Source organism: Castor canadensis, chromosome 12 (assembly GCF_047511655.1).
Source record: "Castor canadensis chromosome 12, mCasCan1.hap1v2, whole genome shotgun sequence".
In the NCBI taxonomy this organism is placed as follows: domain Eukaryota; kingdom Metazoa; phylum Chordata; class Mammalia; order Rodentia; family Castoridae; genus Castor; species Castor canadensis.
Window position 1 is genome coordinate 40910106 of NC_133397.1, and position 23907 is coordinate 40934012.

Consider the following 23907-nt stretch of genomic DNA (forward strand, 5'->3'; position numbering starts at 1 on the left):
GTGCCCTGTGTTGGCAGACGTGGGCTTAGTATGAGCACTCTATAATTTTCCTGCCTCTTAAATGCCCCCACCCCCCCGAAGCTAAACATGTACCATGCACCAAACACAACCCACACTTTTTCCACCCTCCAGGCAATCTAATTACTCACAGTCTTCACCAGGGCCATCCTGCATGGTCCCTGAGCTAGGTCTCATGGGGGATATGCTCATGCTTATGACAAGCCATAGTACATTCTCTCCAAGGAGTACTATGTACCCAGTAACAGAGATGCCCTAAAAAGTTCATTTCTACATTATTTATAAATGCATGAAAAGAAAGACCCCAAATTTTTATCCAGAAGAAAGACTCAGAAGCAAATCTCGGTAGCAATATTTTAGTGGTGAAAATATGGGGATATTTTTTCCCTTTCACTTTTTGACTTCTCTCCTCATTGAATATTCTATAATAAGCAGTTTTTAAACCAAATTGAAGACAACTCACTTTGTCATGATTTTATAAAGGCAGAGTTTAAGTCTGAGTGGGGAGGGAAGCATGAGGAGATAGCAGAGCGGTAGGAGGTCAGATTATCACTGACAGAGGCCAAATGAAGAAAGATGATCAGTGAAGCTCAAATGCCCAGGGTGGGCTCTGCAGAGGAAGTGGCCTCTAGATGCTATGTTAAAGGGGAAGACAGGTGAGGGCAGAGGTAACTTGTGCACAAAGACCTGGATGCAGGAGGTCTGCTGACCTTGGCTAGAGCTGAGTCCATGGGCAGCATTAGCTACACGAAGGCTTGGAAGGGCTGGGGACAGTGTGTGGAGCCTCACATGTAAACTAGGTTTTCCCAGAGGAAGCAGTGATGCTGCCATCAGAGGAGGCTGGACACAGATTGGTATCTGAGGAGAACAGGCTGGGCCTGTTATATAGAATAGCAGCTTTCAGTCCCTGCCTGGCCTTGAGTTACTCCATTTTACAAATCAACAGTTTTGACCTAAGCAACTCCATTTTAAGTGCCAAGTTAGAACGATTGTATCTTGTTTGTACAAGTGAACAACCACCATCTGCCAGCACACCATGAGGCACAACTGATAATTTATTTGTGCCAACAAATAATTGCATCTGTAAATATATCAGATCATATCAGAAACATGAGACATAAACTTATCAATCACATCATGTGGGAGTATAAAGAAGGTGCCCCCCAAGACTGAGATGTGAAAGGCACACTCACCTATCACCTGGTCACCTGCCATGAGTCCCAGTTAGGAAAATTACTAGTGAAGGACCTCTTCCTGCTGTCCCTAGGAGCCAGCTCAAACAAAATTCTTCTTCTGCCCATGACACACAGCCCATTTCCAACTGACTCAAAATTGCATGCATTTGACAGCTCCGTGCACTGAACAGCTCTGTACCTGAGGTGCATAAATATTTTGTGTGTGGTCCTGGGGTTTGAACACAGGGCTTCATGCTTGCTATATACACATAGTTGTGTGAAGTGTAATGTGTGATCTGAGAGTTAATATCAGTAATTAAAATTATAATACAGGCACCTATGATTGCCTGTGGCTATGGCTACCAAGTGAACCCAGTCATACCTGGCAAATTAAAGTCAATAAAATTGATGTCGCTTATGAATTTACTGTTATTCAATAAATTCTGATACTTGGGGAAGACAGCTCCTGACATAGCTCACTCATGACAGTGTCTTTCTCCAATTCAGTCAATATAAGTAGCTTTCTGTCTCCTCATCATCCAGGCAGCACCAACTTTGTGGGGGAGGGACTAGCCATGAAGTTGGGGACACCTGGGTTAGAATCTCATTTCTGTCACTTGCTAGCTCCTTGATCTAAGAAAGTCACCTTACTGCTCTTTGCCTCAGTTTCCTTATCTGTAGATGATGGTATGAATTGTAGCTACCACCACAAGACAGTGATCAGGCAAAATGAGTACAAACACCTCTGAATGCTGATCATTTATCCCACTGGTAGAGAACAAGGAGTAGAATTTCCAAAAATAGAGGATAAGAATGAAGAAGAACTAGTAGTAGTATAAAAACCCCATGCTGAATCTCATTTAACTTCCTTTGTCGTCTTTGGATAAATAATTCACTCAGGGCTGAGGCCAGCTGGCATCATCTCCATGCTCCCTTGGGAAGAAGCCCACCTGGCATTAATTTTCCAGAGACAGAAACAACTGTTGACAGGGAAAGAACTATTGCTGAGAATCCTCAGTACCTCAGGCCATCCCTGTTCCTAGTTGAAAACTGCCAGTGGCTTCCCAGGAGCTATGGGCTGATGTTCTGGCGCAGAGTCCCGATACTCAGCAATTACCGCAAAGGCACATGAATCTACCTGTTCACCCAGCATTGTCCATGGCTGACTTCTCCTCCATGCTTAAGCCATTCATTTCCAAATGTATGTAAACGGTTTTGTGACGAGGAAAAGATGCACCACAAGTGCCACTGAATTAATTCAGAGGACTTTGTGGGTTAATATGTATCTTCTCTATTAATTCATGGATACTGAAAGTATATTAACTTCTACCATCTGGGCGCTGTGAAAATATTAGTCTTGTCTTTTCTTTCTTTCTTCTCTCTCTTTTTTTTGGCAGTAGAGGGGATTGCACCCAGGGTCTCACACACACTGGGCAAGCACTCTATCACTGAGCTGTACCCCCAAGCCCTATTTCTTAGCCTTTAAAGTGATGCTCACATTCAAAAAGTTTGGGAGACTTCTGGTTCAAAGTAATTATTTAATCACCTCTTAAGACCCCATTACTATGATGGCAAAAGGACAGAGAGGTGTAAATCAGCAACAACACAGATAATGGGACTGGAACGGCTCATGTGGGTAATGGCTGACCACCCGACTTGCTGACCCAAACAGAAAGCTGTCAGTCCACAAGCACTGCCTATGCATACCAAACTTCTGGGGAGACTGTCTGTTTTTAATTCTTAAATGGAAGTCGACAGCCTCAGTTCAGACACTGGAGGAAAGCCTACAACCCATCCCTAGCTTAGCTTCCTTCAGCTCTCCTCTGTCTTCAGATCTCCTCTCTGTGACTTCCATGGTCATGCCCTAGGACTCCATGAATTGAACTTTGACTGCAGTTGGAGTTACTTGAGGAGCTGGATAAAATACTAATTCCCAAGCCCCACCTCCAGAGAGGAAGATGCAATTGTTTGGAGGGGCAGAGGCACAACCTGCCCATCAAGACTTCTAAAAACTCCCAGGAAAGGACTGGGGGCTTAGAGGTAGAGTTCCTGCCTAGCATGTACAAGACCTTGGGTTCCACCTCTGGCACTTTGCAAACAAAACAAAAACCAAGGTCCCTAAACCCCAAATCTTTTAAATATGCAGCCAGAGGTGAGAACCACCACCCTAGGGTTCTCACCCCTGGCTGCACATCAGAATCATCTGGGGAGATTTTAAAGATTTCAGTGCCAGGCCTGGCTGCCAGAGATGCTGACTGAATTGGATCTCTAGAATTCAGTCCAAAAATTGTTTTGTTTTTACATTCTTTGGGTGATTTTGATGTCACTGTAGCCAGGATTAAGATTATGTACCACTGAGCTACAGGCTGGCAAATGTCAAATTTATATCTCAGTCCCAATCTGCTCCTTGAGCTCTAGACTCAAAAACCCAACTGTCTAACTGGCATCCAGCTTGGAAGCCCAAGAGTCATCTTACTGAGTTTTTGATTCTCAGTGCCTCCCAACTCTACGCCTCCTGGATCCTACTTCAGCCCTCCCCATCTCCACAAATGGCAAATCCAGTCTTCTAGTTGCCCAGGTCAGAAGTCAGTCTCTTCTCTTTCTCTCATTCCTACATCTGATCCATTAGCAAACCTTGTCACTCTACTTTCAAAACATATCCAGAATTTAACCACAGACTTTTGCTTCAGGCCATAAGAGAGGAGCTGAATACAGACTCCTCTCCCCCATAATTGATTAGAAAACTGGACAAGATCTATGAGACGATTATATCCAGACACTAGAAAGCAGCTAGTATAGAGCTATGGTCCATGAGAGAAGTGGCACAAACAAGGTGAGCCCTTCAATTGCTCAGGTTTTCTACCTAGAGGCAGTTTTCAGAGACAGAGAGATGGATCCAGATAGAGCCCAACTGTCTTCAGCCGAGTTGACCTGAGGAGACAGAGATGAACTCAGGGAGGACAAGGCAACCATAACCTGGGGTAGAGGACTGGAGAGGAGGCAACTGCCAGGAGAAAGAGCTTCAAAATTCCACATAAGGGTTACCTCGAATCTTTGCAGGTATAATGTAAAAATTCTCAGATCAAGAAAACACAACTCCCCAGAAAGAATGATTCCCAGAGCTCTCACAGAGTAGGAGTCTCTTGAGTTCCCCTCGTTGAAGGTTGGGAAGGTTTCACTGAATACTCAAGGCACTCAGTAGAGGCCCCAGAAAGGATGTGCCTTAATAGCGAAAAGGCTACTTTAGACCTGTCTCTAAAAAGCTTAAAAATGAGCCTGCTTCCTGACCTACATGTAGCTTAACTGTCTGCCAGAACCAAGCCCAAGCCTTTTTAAATAAGCACAACACAATCCAGCAGCAAGAATGTAAAATTCAGAGCTGGTTATGGAGGTACATACTGGTAATCCCAGTGCTCTGGAGTTTGAGGAAGGAGGATCATGAGTTCGAGGCCAGCCTGGGCTACACAGTGAGACCCCGACTCAAAAACAAACAAGAGCTGGGGGCATGGCTCAAGTGGTAGGGCACCTGCCTAGCAAGCTCGAGGGCCTTAGTTCAAACCCCAGTACCACCAAAACAAACAAACAAACAAAAACCCCTAAAAAAGCCAAAAACCAAACCAAACCAAAAAAGTAAAAATAAAAAATAAAAGAATTTCAAATTTATAACGTTCTATTTTCCAAGAAAGTTGTCAGACATTCAAAGAAGCAAGAAGTTGTGCCCCTCAAACAAGAGAAAAAAAATGTGAACAGAAACAGACCCAGAAATGTCAGAGACTAGGGAATATGCAAAGACATATTCTAAATATATTAAATGTGATCAAGATTTAAAGAGAAAGATAAGCTAATGAGGAGAGAAAGGGAAAGAGAGGAATCATGGACAATGTAACATCTGAAATGAAAATTTTACTGGAGCCGGGCACCAGTGGCTCACACCTGTAATCCTAGCTACTCAGGAGGTAGAGATCAAGAGGATTGCAGTTTGAAAACAGCCTTGGCAAGAAGGTCACGAGCCCCTAGGGTGACCGTATCTCAAAAAAAGTCTATCACCAATAAAAGGGCTGGTGAAGTGGCTCAAGGTGTAGGCCCTGAGTTCAAACCCAGAAACTGCAAAAAAAAAAAAAAAAAAAAAAAGAGAGAGAGAGAGAGAAAATTTCACCAGATAGAATTAACAACTGACTAGAAACTTAAGAAAAAAGATTGAACTCAAAGACATAGCAATAGAAACTGTACAAAATAAAGCACAATGAGGAAAGAAAAGGTAATACCTTTGCCTACCTGTCAAACAATATAAAATGGACTAATATATGTGTAGTTGGAGCCCAAAAAGAGAGAAGGAGGGTACAAAAAAGAATATTTAAGAAATAATAACCAAAACATTTCCAAATTCAAAAAGTTTATAAACACATATATACAAGAAGCTCAATGACCCCCAGTTACACAAAGTGACATAAAAATCCACTTGCTGAAAATCCAGGATACAGGCAGTATCAGTGGGCAGTTGAGGAAAAGGGCACATTACCTACAGATAAACAGAAATACAAGTAGTCACAGGCTCTTGTGAAATACTACGGAAGGCAGGAGACAATCTCTAAGGTGTTGAAATAAAACTCAACATACTCTGCAACTGGAATTCCATATCCAATGAATGGATATTTTTGTAAAGATCTTCTGAGAGATCTAAGCACTTGTCCTGGTTCTACCAGTCACATCCTGGACCATCCGTCACCATCATCTCTCACCTGGAATTTCCCCCCGCCAATATCCCCGCACACGGTTTTCTCTCAGCAGCAGCCAAGAGTGACCGTGACCACCTCACTCCTCAAGTCCCTGCAGTGGCTTCCCGTTTCATGCAGCCTTGCCATGACTGGACCCCTGGTGTGATGCAGTCTCTGGTGACTGCTCTGACTTCACCCTCTCACCTAACACTATCCCAGCCACACTGCCCTTCTTGCAGCTCCCATTTTAGGGATGTGGCACTGCTTTAACGGCTGGACACTCTCCCTCCAGGTAGCCACATGGCTCACTCCTTTCCTCTGTTTCAAATCTCCACTTAGAGGCCGTATTAGATATCCTTTCCCACCACCCTGACAAAAACAGCAGCCCCTTCCATCACTCTCTTCTCAAACCCTGCTTTTTCTTTTTGCAGCATTTATTACCACCCAATACTTACTCATTTGGTTGTTTGTCTCTCATAACTAGAATTTCAGCTCCATACTGCAGTGGACTTTGCCTATGAGTTCACTGCTGTATCCCTGAGGATTTTAGCAGTTTGGGAGGCACATAGCAAGCACCCAATAAGTATTTGTTGAGTAAACAGATGAATGGGGATCAGGTGTTTTAGATGCTAAACTGGAATACAGGACCTGGTCCTTGTGGGAAATGTAGACGGGTGGTCAGTGTAACACACACCTACTCCATCCGTAACACAAGCACTTTAGTCTAGACTGTTTGGTGCCAGCACCGAGGAACACGGGTTATTGGTCTAAGGTTCAGCTCTAGCTAAGGCCCTGTGCATAAGTCTAAAGGGCCAAGAGGAGCTCTGAATGACCTACGCATCTCATCACTAAGGTCTTGCAAGGAAAGCCTGGAAACATCACAAGGAGGCAGAGCCAGGCCTTGCAGACGCCGGCCCATTCAATCCTGTAACATGGGAAAATAGGGCCTCTCGCTGCAGGACCTGAATCCCCCTCCTTTGTCCTCTCTCAGCCCTAGGAGGGGCAGGGTTCTGAACTGGGATAGAATTAATCAGAACACCAGCTTGGAGTCTGCAGCGAGGGTGCCCTTCAGCCATAAATGGCTATAAAAGAAGTTTTATGGAAACACATTTAAAAAGAAACAAAGCAGGGATTTAGATAAAGGTGAAGGAAAGTCTAGGGACAAAGATTCCATGAAGTAAGGTCATTGCTACACACAGAACTCTGTGGCATCACAGCCCTGCCCCAGCGCCTTTCCCACCTGCAGGCGCTCTGGCAGGGGAGGGTGGCTCTGCTGTGCCTTTGCTTTGGAGAAGGGGCTTCCTCCTCTAGCCGAGGCTGACTTTGCTCCTCACCTCCTGTGAGACGATAGCATCTTCAGCTCTCTCCAACCATTATTAGACACATACATGAATCTCCAGATGTTCTGTAGCGATCCCCAGGCCACTACCAGCTCTTCTCTGGATCTCTTGTGTGGCCCTGATGTTAAGAAATAGAGGAATAGAAAGCAAGGAGACTGAGATTCACCAGGTATGGCGGTGTACTCCTGTAATCCCAGCACTCAGGAGGTTGAGGCAGGAGGATTGAGAGTTTGAGGCCAGCCTGAGCTACATAGTGAGGCCCTGTCTAAAAAAAAAACCCAAAAAGACTGAAGATTAGGTGAGTTACATTGAGTGCCCATCAAAAAAATCCTGCCATTTGGTTCCTGAAAGCATCTTTCGCTCCTTCTCTTCTGTTCCTTTCCGAAGGCCACAGGATCCCCTAGTTCTTATCTCTGGTCCCCTCCACCCAAATCCCTCTGCAACCAAAAGTTTAGCATCCTGGGCTGCTATATAAGCAAATGAACAAACATTTATTGCCGCTGAATCTATTACATAAGGGTCTCTTCATGACCCTGAGAAGTCCTCTTTCCTTTCTCATCGTGAGAAAGACTTATTTATAGCTTTTAAGTCAGATGTGCCAAACTCCATTAACTCTGTTCAAAGGGTACACACCAGTAGCTGTAAAATACAATTCTAACTACCATGTATCATGAGCCACTTAGAGCTCATGGAACAACACACATTGGCAATCCGCTTGAAAGAGTTTGGAATCAAGCAGTACAGAGCTAAATATACAAACTCTGAAGTATTCCTCAAGGATTTCCTCCTGATAGAGACACAGGAGCTCTTGATAAAGTGAGGGGACAACTGGCAGTGGGTTGATTTAAACGTTGGAGGTAAACAGCTAAAACAAAGGACTTCACAATTATGGGGTGGTTTCTAGGCAGTCTAGAAGCCAACAATTTAGGCTAACTAAATTGCCTGACATAATGGTACAACTACATAGTGACTACACAGCCAGAATGCTCTTCTAAAACACTCATCATCACACTGCACTCCTGATCAAGAACTTACAATGGCTCTCGATTTCTCCCTCTTCAAGTCTAAACATTTTTGACTGGCCTTCAAGGCCCTCCAAAATGACCTCACTCAATTAAAGCAATTTTGTGTCACTGTACCATACTATGTTTAAGGCAGGCTAGTCTTGACCTCACTCCCACACTGTTTTCCAGGTCAACCCACCCTGTCAAACATGCTGGAAAGAACAAAAGATCTGGGGTCGGGGCCTTGGCCACCATCCAGCTTTGCCATTCATTGTGTGAATTAAGCCAAATTACCTATTAATAAAAATATGACCACCCTCCCCCATCAGTAAGGGCTGGGGGCATGGCTGAAGTGGTAGAGCATCTGCCTGGCAAGCACAAGGCCCATAGTTCAAACCCCAGTACACAAGGAAAAAAAAAAAAAAAAAGGAAATAGAGCTCTCTGTAAATACAAGGACCAGACTAAGGACCTACATTCATTGTCTCATATAATTCTCCCAACACCCATGTGAGAAATACGTGTGATTATTATTTCCACATATAGATGTTAAAACCAAAGCTTCGGAAGTTTGTTCTTTTGTTTATTCTACAAACACCAGATTCTGTGCTAGGTGATCAGAATGTAAGAGTGGACAAGATCCCTGCTCTTGTAGGGAGGGTATGGTGAGGGTAGGCAAGTAGGGGTAAGTAGAAGACACTGCTATAGTCAGCGGGACCTGGGGAGGCACCTCAAGTGGTGACATTTTAGCGCCAGACATTGAAGCTTGACTGCAGTTGAGGTCAGCCATGTTGTGACTCAAGCAATGCCCCAAGGAGTGGGGAAGCAAATGCAAACACCCTGAGGTCTAATAGGACATCCAGTGTGGCTGCACTAAGTTGAGCAAATGGGCCAGCAATACCAGGGTCTTGCAGGTCGTGGGGAAGAGTCAGCTTTTGTGCAATGGGAAGTCACTGAAGGGTTTCCCAAAGGACAAAAGGCAGGGAAATCATCCACTGAATTTTTCAGGAAGGAGGCCTCTGAGGACCTTATCAGAACAGATCAATGAAGAAGTGGGGATGGAGTCCTGATTGGCATGGATGCAGAAGAGAAGGGAAGGAAGGAAAGGTAAGGAGGGGAAATGATGACTTCTCTTTTGGGATGTTTCTCCTACAAAGGGGGGCAGAGAAATGGAGGGGTAGTTGTAAAGCAATGTGGGGGTCGAGAGCGGTCTATGAAGAAGGAAGAAAAAAGCATGTTTGCATACAGATAGATTACAAATGCATGTACGTAGGGGAGTAGGTGATGGCAGGAGTTGAGTCCCGGAGAAAGTTAGAGGGGACGGGACCCAGTAAGGCTGGCACTTCAAGTGGACAATTCGTCCACGGTTGTAGAAGCAGCTCCATGAGGCGGGTGGATCTGGAGGTGTGGCGATCAGGCAGCTTCTGTCTGATCACTTTTATCTTCTCACTGAAGTGTACAGAATGGTCAGCAAATGAGAGTGAGGGGAATGGGAGGTGACAGTGAGAAGAAGAGGATAAGTGATGAACTGACACAGAAGGAAGAATAGTGGGGGGCTGCCAGTGTGGAGTGTTCACTTGGTACTTAGGGTCACTAAGTATAAGCTGTCCCAGTGAGCATCTCTGCCTGGTTTTCTCTAGCCGTAGTCAGTGGCTTGAGTACAGGTGAAGAGCAGGTGGAAGAGTTGGCATTTTGGGGGTGTGAGAGTGGACCCAGGGATACAACACAGGAAAAGAGGGGCAAGAAAGTCAAGGCCCCTGGAAGGAATGGATCTAAGTTGGGTAAGAAAAGAAATGAAGCCAGGTGCAGTGATGCACACTTATAATCTCAGCTACTTGGGAGGCTAAGGCAGGCATGTCTTGAGTTTGAGCCAAAGTTAGCAAGATCATATCTCAAAAGCAAAATACGTAATGTCATGGTTCTATTCATGTTTTTGTCTTGTTCTTCCAGTTGGTATATACAACTTTCCCAGATCTCTTGTATTTGGAAGGCTGGAAGGACCCAGACTTTGAAATAGAGCCTTGGTTTCACTGGGTTTTTTTTGTTGTTGTTGTTATTGGTCTTTTTTTTTTTTTTTTAACTACAGCTATATAAAGCTTGTAGATTAAACAGAATAAATCTCATTTCTAAATTTAAAAAAGAAAAAAAGCAAAATACAAACAACAGGGCAGGATATATAGCTCAAGTGGTAAAGCACTTGCCTGTTATGCACAAGGCCCAGAGTTCAATCCCCAGTGAGCCCAAAGAAGATAATGGAACCATAAGAGTCAGAGTGTTAATGAACTGCAGGTTTGTGGTCAAAGGCTCATTGTGTCAGGGGCAGCGGGGAAGATGAGAATTGGTAGCATGGGAGGAAGTGGTCAGAGGTTAAGATGTTTGAAGTCAAAAACTTTGAAGGTCATGTAGGCAGATGAGATGGTCAAGGAGCCCAGGTCTTCAGTGGGCCATCTGTGGCGGACAGGAGAGGTGTGGAGAGGAACCCAGTAAGTGAAAGAGCAGGAAATGTGTGCTGGCAACCCCAAGGCCAGAGTGAAGTCCAAACCCATAGCCAGTGTCCCCAGCACTCTATACCACTAACCACTATGAGCATTGCAAGTTATCTCTTGGTGATACAGGCTTCTTCATTCTTAAAATGGAGACATGAATAATGCATACCTGACCTCAGGTACAATGTGCATCCCAGAGTGAGACAGTTTCCATACAGTCATCTGTTCAGCATACAACCCAGCCTCTGCTGGACCACTCAGTGCACTTGGGGCCTGCAAATGGTGCAGCGTGCACTGCCCACTACTGCCTTGTTATGCACTTCTGAATCACCTGATAATCTGATATTAGGGACTGAGGCTGCCTCAGTCATTAGGGGCTTTGTGAAGGGGGCAACAGCAGTAACAGGGGCTTTCTGCACTGCAAGTTTCATTTCATTTCAAATGCACCAGGATGCCTGGCTGTGAAGAGAGCCCCACAGGTAACTCAGTCACTGGAGCTTTTTTTTTTTTTTTAAAACAAAGTGAATCATCATCTGGTTTGTAAGGAGAAGTTCTCATATTTACTTTTTTTTTTTTTAACAGGTGCTCAGGTAGAATTGAGAATCTCAGCCATTCACTTAAATTTGTATTCATTCCAAAAATAATATTTCTGGAGCTCCTCCCATGTGCCTGCTACATCCTGTGCCTGGAGTAGGAGGAAGAAAAGGAACCAGGGAGACAGGGTCTTCATTTTGTAGGAACCCAGAATCTGTCAAGGGAGGCAGATGTTAACCTAGTAATCACACCAGTAATTACATGTCACGCAACAGGAAGCATGGGGTTGACAGGGAGGATGCTGGCAGGGTCCCACGTCCTTCCTGAGGGGGGCAGGACCTCCTTCCCTCCTGCCCCTGGGGCTTCCAGGCCTCCTTCAGAATTGGCTCACATGCTACCTCAGCTTCCTCTCCTGGCCTCCCAATAATCCAAAACTGCATGGCCTCCAAACTGTTGCCTGCCTCACAGGAAGTGCTGAACAACTCAGAGCAAGCAGCATCTCAGTCCTGCAGCATTCTGTCAGGTCCTGGTGTTAGCAGCTAAACAAGCTCGCAGGAGGCGCTCTGAGTTCAGAACACTTGGCAGCAGGGAAACAGATCTCGGCCATTTGGAATGGATCAGAGGAAGTCACATGGAGTACGAGATTCAGGATTTGCATGCATAGCGACTATAACTTTCCAGAAAGCTGGGACACCCGAGTCCAATAAAAGCTCCCCCAAGTATTTCTGGAGGTATTGTGGAGGTGCTGGGCTGTGTGGGTAGGTGTGGCTTTTCTTGGTTTGTGGAATTACATTTTGTTACTGAGAAAACTTCCACCAAATTTGTGAACCAATGTCCAGTTTCCAAGGAGTGTGTCCTGGGTACATAGATGAAAGGAGGTGGAACTGTGGGTCCAGAGGCAAAATTTAGGGATGGGATGTCCCAAGGCTCAAGGATGCAGCTAAGGCCAGGGCCAGAGGCGAAATCTAAGTCAGTGAGAGAAATGGGATCAGAAGCCAGGACTTTTTATTCAAGATTGAGCTTTCTGCACCACCATCCTGGTTTGGTTTTACTACAGGGATTCTGGCTTGGCCAGGCATCCTGTGGGGCCTCAGGCAGGGTCAGGATAAAGACTCAGCTGACTCAGAGAATCATGGGAACAGCACCAGCACCTAGGGGTGCTACCCAGACTGAATGAGCCAGCTGCCCCGCTGCACACCTGCCAGTAGCCACCAAGAGATCCTTAAACCACGATCCTGGGCAGACTCTTCCCTCGGACCAGCCTTCCTGCAGGAGGTTGGGTCCCAAGCTGTTCACGTTCCCAACCTTCCTTGTGGGTGTGATCTTCTTGCAGTGAGGCTTTTTTGGTTATTTCGTTTTCTCTCCTGCTTTTCCATGTCAGACCTCAGATCATGGGGTCCCCTCTCTGGGCAGGAACTTAATTGTAATGGGCCTCCCAAGTTCCCGTTACCACAAGCTCCCAGAGTTCTAGTGAGCTGTATGTGCAACACCATGCTCTGCTTAGCGGTCTCCCAGAGAGTCTTAGGCTGTGAAGGATGGAAAGTAGGCAGCCTCATTTTAGTGTAGCCACGGAGGCTGCAAGGAGCATGGCATGGCCTGATCCCAGCCTCCCTAACCTGTGCTCCAGTACTTGCTGACACCTCTTTCCCACTCCTCTACTCCTGCCAGACTCAGAGTAGGTTGTGGATCTTCCCACTGTATAGTGCACAATTCAGGGAAAGCAGAGAAGATCCTAGAAAGTCAGGAGCCTTGATCCTCGATTCTTCCAGGGACTGACTTGCTCTGTGCTGTCAAGAAAGTCACTTAACCTCTCTGAGAAGATATCATCTTCTTTGCTATCCTAGGAATTTGGACAAGCATAGACAGTGACACAGTAAAGTGGTCACACAATCCATGGTGACAAAAGGGGGATGGGGGATGGGGAGTCAGCCAGAGGGACTGATGAAGTTTGGTTCCTAGAACACAGGCCCTGGCTGCTAGTAAAGAGGAGTCTGGGGTAGGGGGAGCTGCCGGCAAGCCCTGTAGCCTCCTTTCACCCTTGATCCTATTGTGCCCCAGGAGGCTCCTGCTTGGGACCAAGTCCCTGTTGCTTTCTGCATATCAGGGGAGCTGTGGTGCTGGCATGGAGGGTGCAGCACCCTGGCTCCTGCCCCCAACAGGCTGCTCGCTGCAGCCATCCTCCGGTGCCTGTCCCACAGTCCTGACACCAGACCCACCTCAGGGATGTTGAGCAGGGCCTGACCTTGGCCAGGAATTGACCTCTGTTTCCTCTTGGCTTCACGACCTCCTCCTCCTAAGCCTAAGCACTGCCAAGAGGACTCAGGACACTCGGGGAACAAGGAGTTCGGATCTGGGGCTGAGGACAGAGAAGCACTGGACAGCACTGTCTAACCAACCATTCAATCACTCAGTCAGTCACTAGATCTTTAAATGATCATGCCCCATATGCATGGGTATGAAGCATCATGGGTAATGATGAAGACACTCTAATTGAAGACCCAAAGAAAATGCATTTTAAAGAGCACCCTTCCAGGACAGTGGTGTAACAGCATAGGACAGCAACATACTCAAGAGACAGTGGCCAAGACATACCACAAATGCGGCAGCTGTAGGAGTGCAGAGACCCAGAGGGTCCTGCACAGGAGGGTGTAGCCTGGTAACCTGCAGTGGATGAGGAGTGCCTCTGTCTCCGCCCTGCACAGAGAGGTAGTGCAGGCCTCACCAACAGGTGTACCTAAGTCTGGGCTACAGCTGCTGCTTTGGGGTCTACCAGTGTGGACACAGGAATTAGCTACTTTAATCTCCAACCCCATGGAGCAAGAACTATTGCTACCCTCACCAGAAACAGAGGCAGGGAGAAGTGTATCCCCTCACCAGGAGTACACCGCTTGGAAGAGGCAGAACTAGGCCTGGAACCCAGGCAGGTAGATTGTAGAGTTGCTTTGTTTGGAGTCTCTACCAACCCACCCTGGCAGAGGTAAGACAACAGTCCTCCCTTCTTTAAGAAATGAAGAAATCCAGCCTCCAGGTGGTGATGTATCCTGCCCAAAGCCACACAGTGAGTGGGGGTGTGGGGACAGGCCCCCAGACAGTGACTCACTGCTCTTCCCTACACCCTGGCTCTCAAGCATGGCAGAGGGACCAACAGTCTAGGCAGAGCTAGGAGGTTGTGAGGAATGCAAAATTGCAGGTTTCACCCTAGATCCACTGAGCAGAAACCTGAATGGTGACAAGATTGCAGGTGACTCCCCTGCATGTTATGGTGTGAGAAACACTGCTGTGTAACTCACCTTTCCAATCTGCAACATCTGTTATCCTGCATTCAAGGACATTATAAAACTTGAAATGGTAAGATTCTGGGTTTTGCAGCACTGGGGGTTGAATTCAGGGCCTTGTGTACGCTAGACAAATGCTGAACCACTTGAGCTATAGCTCCAGCATGAAATTACAAGATTCTGGATGTTCCACTGGAGTTACTTTGGGATGAGTCCTCTGGGACCCAGGGAAGCAGATGGAGCTGATCCTTCAAAGGACCAGCTGGTCACCAATGACCTGCTAATGAGCTGGTATCTTAGCCCCACGCTGGGAGTTGTCCAAGCCTGGGGATAACGCTGGAAGACAAAGCCTAGTTGTCCCTAAGGAACTCAGGCAGTTGCCTAGGGATGGGCAGGGTTTAATGTATAACTTCCTGGGGCCAGAGCAGTGGCAGCAAGAGCCAGCCAAGGAGCCTCAGTTCTCCCTTCACCATTGCCTCCTCTGCACTGCGATGCTCCTGTGGTTTCAAGATCTCCATCTTCCCCAATTCCGCCCCCCACCCCCCCAAATATGGAAAGTCTGCTATTGTGAGGATCAGAGGCTGGATCTCTCCTGGCACAGCCTCCCAGTCTCTACACACATTCCAGTTTGCTGGCTGCTAGCCTGTGCAGGAATCCCAATGCTGGAGATGTCAGTGGAGCTGGACAGAGACAAGGGAAGGGCCAGAGAGCTTGGGAAAGACCTGGTGCTGGGATTGACCTCAGGAACAGACCAATGGCCTTGGCTGACTCCCAGCTGCTCTGAATCTGAGGCAGCCAAGCAAGGCAAGGGAGTTCCGCCAGGGGTTGGGGGCATTTATTGAACTCTGCCTCCAAACACGGACTTGGGGGTCAAGCCATCAGCTTCATCTCAGCACATTTTTGCAAACAAGTTCTCCCCCTTTCTTCTTCATATACAGCTGAACACTTACCCCTTCTGGAAGCCTAGGTACCCACATGGCTAGATTCTGTATGTGTCTCCCCATTTGAGCAGTGAGAGAGAGAGAGAGACATACAGACAGACAGACAGAGACAGAGAGACACAGAGACAAACAAAGACAGAGAGCACCAGCAAGTATATAAGTAGGGGCATATCTAGTTTCAGAAATATTGATAAAACTCTTTCAGAACTTGAGCTCTCAGTTAGTACACCTCTGAAATGCTGTATAACTTTGCGCAAATTCTGGCCCTCTCTGTGCCTTGTGTAAAATGAAGAAAGAAGCTAAATTGGCCCTTTCCAGGCTGGTCTTGGAGGTGCTCTAGGGCTCCTCAGATTAAAAACTTTCAGGGAGAAGACAGCATTCGAGGGGTGGCCCAATCATCTGGGCTCTGGTCCCCACTCCCAGTCAGAGCAGCTTTGCTACTGTCTGTTTTCTACAACCTGCTGACTTTTGTTGACAAAATGGTGTAAATGTTTGGGGAAAGTTCTGGAGGGCCATTAGGGTGCTTCCAGCTGGAATACTCTATAGCGGATACATTTGCTCCATTTGGCCCAATTCTGGGCAATTCAGGATGGGGCCCTTGAGCACCAGCAGGACTGAGTGGAAGAATGCTCCCCCTCAGCTGGCATGGCCTAGTGACAGCAGCAGACCATGCTGGGAGCCCAGGGAACAGGAAGGAAGAGGGTCCCAGTGCCCTCTCTTGACAGCCTGGCAGTTGCCCTTGCCCTTCACCAGTTCACCTAACACTTCCCAGAGGAAGCAGCTCTCCTCAAAGCAAAGGAGACTGCAGAGACCAGACCACCACCTGGTACAGCAGGCTTGGCCCCTGGAAATGAAAACCAGAGGATGCGTGGCCTGCTTCCAGGGAGCAGTGGCTGGACAGCTGTCTAATATCTGCTAGACTGTGTAGAAGCAGAGGCTCAGCTTGGGAGAAAACAGACAGTCTTTCACTCCAACAGGGCTGGCACAAGCAGTACCTACTGACTCAGCAGTTTCACTGCTAGAAACTCATCCCAAGGAGATACTACAGAAGGAAAAGGCCATATGTAGAAATACAATCATTGTGGCATTATTCAAAATAGCCCAAACTGCAAACCACCCAGTTACCCAGTACTTCTAGACGGAGCATCAACTAGATGGAATATTATGCACCCATTAAAATCAGCATGTAAGGCCATGTGAACCGTGGAACCAACACTGATTAGAAAATGCTAATGGAAGAGAAGCAGCAAAGCCCACATGGCTTAGTCCCCTTCCTTTTCCCTATAAAAGGTAGGACAAAGAACTTCAGGGGCACCTATAGAAATGAAGAGGTATGTTAGGGCAGTGGTGTTAGGAGTGATTTGTTTTCTGATTCACTTGATGACTATTTACTATGTGCTGGGTCCAGTGCTGAGTGCTAAGGATAGAAAATTTATTTCCTGCTCTCCATCTCCAGCTTTAAATCCAGTGGTATGTTTTTCCCCTTCAATGGCCTTTAAGTCTGTCATAGCAAGTTATAATAAAAACAAGTTAGTGAGACAATGCAGTAAGGAAAGGTGCTCTTTTCCTTCCGGATAACCATGTTTCATTTCAGGTGTCAGAAACACCTCTGGCTGCCTTACATACATGTTAGAAGAAACCTGACTGTAAATGTGGTAGTGACATTTCAATCTTATAATGTCTTAGTTTCCTATACAGCAAAAACATTAAAAAAAAAAAAACCCATGTTAAAAAAAGAGGAAAAAAAGTTAGGACTTGTTACTAATCTCGTGGCTGAATAATTAAGTATGCCTAATTCTGAAAGTAGCAAGCTAAATTATGCAGTGCCAAAAGCAACAACTCTCATACCTACACCATCTCATTTATACCGGCATGGTTTTAGCTTTACAGCTAAAAAATGCTGCCAGAAAACCTAATAAAAGGAAGCAAAAATATTTCGGTTTCTATCAAGCTGCCATTTCAGAAAGACTTTTAAATATGTTCTTCCCTATGTGTAAAGCTGACAGCAGATGCATAATTAAAATCCCAGTGGAGAACTTCCTTTTAATCCTTTCAAAGTAAACTAATAAAACATCCTTTAGCATGTGAAATGATGGATTAATATTTTTTGGATTGTTTTGAATATCTCTGAGCTAGAGTGTTGCCTCCAAAAACATGGTTTAGATCTAGAAGAACACGAACCACTGTCTTCATCTTTAGTTCATATGATCACAGGAGATGCGGATAACGACGTGCCAAAGGCCACACATGCATCTGCCATGAGTTACGTTTGTCTTGGATGTTTGTTAAATGAAGGAATTAATAAGTGGATGCAGCCACATTAAAACAAACTTCATTTCAACCCCCAGGGAAAATGTCACATAGAATAAATGGGAGAAATAATAATCACCCAGGGTTTCAGCTCCATATAAACAATCAGTATGAATAATTTAGACCACAAAGTGGATTTTTCATTTTCCTTGAGCTACTCAGATTGACTTTCTACATAGCCTCAACTACTGCTGAATAATCACAGGCAAGTTTTCCTGCTGGGTCTGTACCATGTGGACATGTGAGTTTACACAACTGCAAACTGCCAGCTCTGAATATAGGGCCCTGTTCAAGTCAAATGTCAGGACACAGGGCTGGGGGTTGTGGCTCAAGTGGTAGAGTCTAGGAAGCATGGAAATCCTGAGTTCGAATCCTAGTACCACCAAAAGCAAAAGACCAAACAAAACAAAAAAACTAAATGTCAGGACACACATTCCATCTCATTATGATGTCCCATCTGACCTTGAGTATACATGGCCAAATGGAACATTTCTTTGCGTCTCCCACGAGTTGAGGGCCTGTTCTGCCCTTCTTTCCTTCCCCTGTACACATGCGGTCAAGAATGTCAGTGTGCACACACATGTATTTGCTCTTGTGCAAAAGAAGGCAGAATAGTTGGATACGGTGACATAGGTGGCACATGCCTGTCATCCCAGCTATGTGGGAAACATAAAATAGGATTGTGGTCTAGGCTGGCCCAGGCAAAAAGTGAGACCCTATCTCAAAAATAACCAAAGCAAAGACTGCTAGAGGCATGGCTCAAGTGGTAGAGAAGGCCCTGACTCCCTCAAAGCCCAGTAATGCAAAAAAAAAAAAAAAAAAAAAAAAGATGGCAGGAAGTAGAAGGCTTCTTTCTGTCCTTTGGCCAGAGTTTACTTGCTAGTGCCCAGACCTTACTCATCCTGGCTCTTGCCTGCTCCACCGTTTAGGGCCTACAGATACTTCTAACTCATCTGACCTGTAGGGTTGGTGTGATCCTTCAAATTTTCTCTGGAATTAATCAGTCCCTGCCCTGGTGTCTGTCTGTCTGTCTCTCTCTCACATACACACAGACAGTATTATTGTGAAATACTTCAATCTCAGATGAGACTATGCACCAATTACATGCATGAAATTAAGTGGAACATGCGTTGTGTAACTTGGGCCTATCTGAGCCCTTCATTAGCTGTGTAGTCTTGGACAAGTCCCTTAACACTATGCCACATGGGCTTGGACCAAAAGTCTCCCTGTCCGGAGACTTTAGCGAGAATGACCAAGATGTGATCCAGCTGCCCATCTTGGAGTGCCCTTTAACTTTGGCCATGTAGAATAAGCGCTAATCTTTCAAAATATAGTTCTGTGCCTGACACACATAATACTGCTTATTTGTGAAATGAATGGTTAGCTATACTAAAGACAAGATGAATCATTTAGCTAATAAGATTCAAAAATGGAATGTCCTGTTTGATTAGGCAGGATGAACAGCTGACCAAATCATTTTGGTCTCCTGAATTCCTCACTGCATAAACCATAAGCACGGTGGTATTCACTGATCCAATAAAACCGAATGTGTGCTCATTTTTCTCTTTAATGAATGAGGTGGCATACAAAGAACCTGACTATCCATTTATATCTGAGCTTTGGCTCCCTGAGCTGTTGAATTCCTTAAAGCACCAGTAATAATAATACTTGTCTCTGAGGCCTCAGGACATTGAAGAGAAAGGAACAATATAAGCAGAAGAGAAACTGACATGTGGGTCTTTACTTAAATCTCATCCAAGTGCATTTTTCAAAGAGAAGGCTGAAATGATAATCATGCTATCTGGGGACTCAGCAGAACTTATCCATCTGACAGAAGTGACCAATTTAAGACACTACCACAGAATGCCACAGCAGGTGGACAGCTGACAGAGCCTCTGCTAACTCAGGGCCCGTTCAAGCCCAAACTGTCCTCAGGCTGATTTGAATATTTCCTGTGGGTTTTGCAAGCAATGTTCTGGGTCATTTAAACAAGGCCACACGCTTCAGTGTGGCATTCCCACAGTGTGGCCTTCCCACACTGCTTGCTTACATCTAAAACCACAAATCAAGGAAGAGAACATGGTTCCTTTCTGCTTGGTAAAAAAAACAAAAAAACAAAAAAACCCAATCCTGCCAGTAGATTAAAGGCGGAGGCATGGAACAATTTTTCAACATGCTGATTTGATTTTGTACACAGAGTTGAGAGAGAAGCTCTGGAAGCCACAGCTCTGAAAGAGCAATAAATGGAAGATTGATGGGAGCTCATCAGAGAGGCACGGTGACCACAGGTCACTGGAACGGGGATTTACCTGAATGGACTCCCAGCCTGTGTGGGAGATAACACTACCAACAGCTTCCTCTTTGGCCTGTGGGTTCCATTCGGAACCTAGAACACACCACTTGGAAAAAAGATGCTGTGACACCTAATATGTTCATAGGTATGCCTCTAGGTGGAAGAAGCAAAAGTGTTTGATTACATTACAGAGGGAGAGCTCAAGTCAATAATGAGCTATGAATGCATGATGTCATCCTCCAGGACTAAGCATTCTTAGTACTTTTAAAGCACTTAGAGAAAAAAAAAACTCTAGTTGCTATAGCAACTTGATGCAGTTCTTCAAAGGGGATTTTTTGAGGGGGTCATTTTATATCTTCAATCACCATAACAACATGATATAGTTTTTAAAGAGTATTTTTATCCAATTTTGTGTATACTTTGGACTGGGGCCATATTTGCCTTTTCTATTTAAAATAATCAGATCCAGCATGACACATGGAAAAAAATCACTGACGATAAGAAAGCCCTTTCCCCAGACTGTACATATACACTCAGAGACATCTCTAGCTGCTCATATGCTGCGCACGCATGCAACCTCTCTCCCAGCCTCCAGCAGCTATATGAAGCGGCCTCCACTGGTCAGTCCATGCCCTCGGTTCTCACTGGTATATGGAACCAGCTCAGAACCCAGCCATGGAAAGCATATTTATGAACTCCTTCCTTCTCAGCTCTGTAAATACCGTCCCCTCCTCCCAAACTGCACCAGCCTGCCACAGAGCCTTAGGGTGACTAGTGTGACTAGCAGAGTGCCTTCTCCCACTCAAGCAAGACTTGCCAAGGTGAAAAACCTGTGTTTCTTCTGCACTCTGTATGGGTGAATAAATAAGGAGGAGGCCAGGGAAAGTATGTGCCAGGCAAAGAGGAAAGAGGTGGGGTGTGAGGCAGTGGTGGGAGGCTGCAATCTAGCCAGAAAGGGAGGGGCTTCAGAGTATCTACACAGCATTTTCCCTAAGGTTGAGAAAACGTGAACTGTTTATACCAAAAGTGGCGAGCAGGGGTAATGAAAAGCACAGGGGAACTGTTCCTGCTCCTGGCTTCCCCTTGGCACCACTACTGATGGGGGAAAAAAGAGGGAAGGACAAAGAAAAGTGGTCAATAGGAGGGGACGCTGAGGTTGTTAGGAAGGAGAAAATCAAGGTGGGGAGGGAATGCAGAACATGGACGCAGAAATCCTGGCCTCAGACTAAAGACTAACAGACTTTCCTTGGAGGGGGTGGGGCGGTGTTAACTGTAGGAGAAACCGATGGAGGATATGTAGGGAAAGTGATTTCGGGCAAGTGGCACCCTCATCAGGGTAAAAGCTACTGAGGAGGAAATACAGGGTAAAAGAAGAAATGGGGAGGGAGGAGTGAGGAAGAAAAAGGAAATAAAAACTCTGAGAGTGAAGGGAAAAGAGGCTTTCCAAATCATCCGAGTGAGGCCACTGAGGCTGGGGGTGGGGGCGGGACGTGGGAAGGAACCAGCGGCCTTCGACAATTTCACAAATCCTCATACAGAGAACTGAGGCGCGAAGAGGTTGAGGCTGCAGCCCGAAAGCGCCAGACGCCTGGGTGAGGCTGTCTCCATTTGGATCCACTGCCAGGCAAGTCACCGCAGGGTGGTCGCCACTCACGCCACCTCCCACGCCGAAAGTCAGCAAAGAGAAAGAGGCAGAAGGAACGGGATAAGCGGAGAGGACAAAGCTTGACAAAGTAGGCATTAAGGCATTAGAGGGGAAAAGAGGAGTCAAGGGACACGGGGAAAGACAGCGAGTGAAAGGCTCAGAGGAAAGACGCGCGCGGGACGCGCGGCTCACCTATGGTCGACACCACGGTGCCCACGAAGTAGAAGGCGCCGGGGAAGTCCCAGCGCGGACGCAGCGCGTCGGCGCGGACACCCGCGGCCAGCGCGGCCTCGTAGTGCCGGAGGAAGGCGCGCAGCTCCGGCTCCGCCACGCCGTGCGCCGCGCTGAAGTTGCGCAGCGTGGCGCCCCAGCGCGCGCGTGCCTCCGCCTCGCCGGGGCTCTCGAGCGCAGAAAAGACTGTGGCGCCCGCCACCAGGTAGAGGCCGATAAGCGCCGCCAGAAGCACGAAGCGACCGGTGTCCTCGTTGAGGTGCGAGCGGCGGCAGCAGCAGCAGCAGCAGGAGGGGCGCGGCAGGCGGCGGCGGCAGCGGCGGGGCGGGGGCCGGGGGCTGCGGGAGGACATGGTCCGGAGCTCAGCCCCGGGGCCGGGGCGGCGCTCGGAGCCCGGGCCGCGACATCTCCCCCCGCGGGAGCAGGAGCGTGAGGATGGTGGCCGGGGGTCGGAGGTCGGCGCAGAACCCCTTTGCCGCCTCCCCAGAGCCCGGACGGCGGGGCGCCTCCGCCTCCTCCCGGGCGCTCAGGCCACACACGGGTCGCGCGGCCCAGCGGGCGCCCGGGCTGGGGCGCTCCTCTCCGCGCCCCGACGCCTTGTGGGTTCCCGCGGCTCCTTACCCGCCGCCCTCGGGCGCGGGGCTCCGAAGCTAGGCCTCTGCCGCCCTGTGGCCAGCGTCCACGGGGCCCCGGGCCTCATACTCCTCTCCAGACAGGCCGCGGGCTGAGGGCGGGACGAACCGTGGAGCCCGGGCGCCTAGGACCGGGACGCGGTAGCGGAGCTCAGAGAATGTCCTCGGGGGCGTCCCATGAGGCGTTCCTGATTCGGCGGCTCCTAGGCGCAGGCTGCGCGGGCAGTCCTGCTTCCACCCCCGGGGCTGAGTTGGCGGCGTCGGCTTCGGAGCCTCAAAGCCGAGCTGAGTCCTGGGAAGCACTCCCTTCCCAGCTCCAGCCGAAGAGCCACCCGGCACCGAGAGGCGGAGTCACCGGAGCCCGGGGCGGGGTGTTGGGGAGGGGTGAGGAAGGAAGGGAGGGAGGGGTGGAGAGTTGGGCTGCTGCGACGCCCCCGGGTCGTTCTGGCCTTACCGATGCGGGACACCCGAGCAAGGTGTGCGATTGCGGAGTAGGTTTCCCGCTAGGAAACCCTGTCCTACCCGCTCCCTGCGCTTCTGCTCCGGAATTCCTCCTTTATCTCAAGCCTCCAGGAAACTTTGCTCAACTTGATAGTACGCTGAAGTCTCAGGGGCTTGGGGTCACGGGGCGCCCCTCCCTGACACCGGGATCTCCGGCTCCAGCCCGAAGTTTGAGGTCCCTTCGCTCACTCTTTTGTCCTGGATGCAACCGCAGCGCTAGGATTCAGAGAAGTCCTTTTGGAAAAATGACACCGCTTGGGAAGAGAGGAGAGGCAGTTACTGGGCTCCGAGCGACCTGGGAACGAGGGCGTTTGCTCCCCCTCCCGACTGAGCGGGCTGCCGGCGTCAGCACCGCGGACAGCGCATCGGTGCCGCAGCCGCTGGGCGGGTGGCTCCAGGGCTGCGGGGGCCGGTGGTGCGGGTTGAGGCTGCTCACCCCGCTGAGCGAAGCTCCCCAAACCCTCCTTGTTTTCTTTTCTACCTCCCCACATTCCGAGGCAGGTGCGGTCGACGGAGCAGCGTGCGGACAAGGGTGGGGACGCTGCGGAATACAGACGGAGGAGGAGTCACGCGCCGGTTGGGGACTGAGGACAACAGAGGAGGAGGTGCCGAGGCCCGGCGGCCTGTCGGGTCTCCTCTCCACCCCAGCTCTCTGATCCGAGTGGCAGGAGCCTGAATACGACCCTGGCAGCGTAGAGGGTAGAGGAGGTGTAAGAGAAGCTGGTCCCTGCCGCTGGTGGCAACCAAGGGTATGCTCTGGAGCGCCCCTCTCCACCCCACCACAGCGGGTGCTCAAGTGCTACCGCGGG

At 48.0% G+C, this 23907-nt stretch overlaps 1 protein-coding gene across 1 annotated transcript in view; it reads right to left on the reverse strand.

The window, feature by feature from the left end:
• Kcnk12 (potassium two pore domain channel subfamily K member 12) overlaps positions 1 to 23471 on the reverse strand; it is a 48206-nt gene extending 24735 nt beyond the window's left edge. The window contains exon 1 of the mRNA XM_020171708.2: positions 21927 to 23471. Within this exon, the coding sequence (XP_020027297.1) occupies positions 21927 to 22317 (391 nt within the window). The 5' untranslated portion in view covers positions 22318 to 23471. The remainder of the gene's footprint in view (positions 1 to 21926) is intronic.
• Positions 23472 to 23907: the final 436 nt, after the last annotated feature.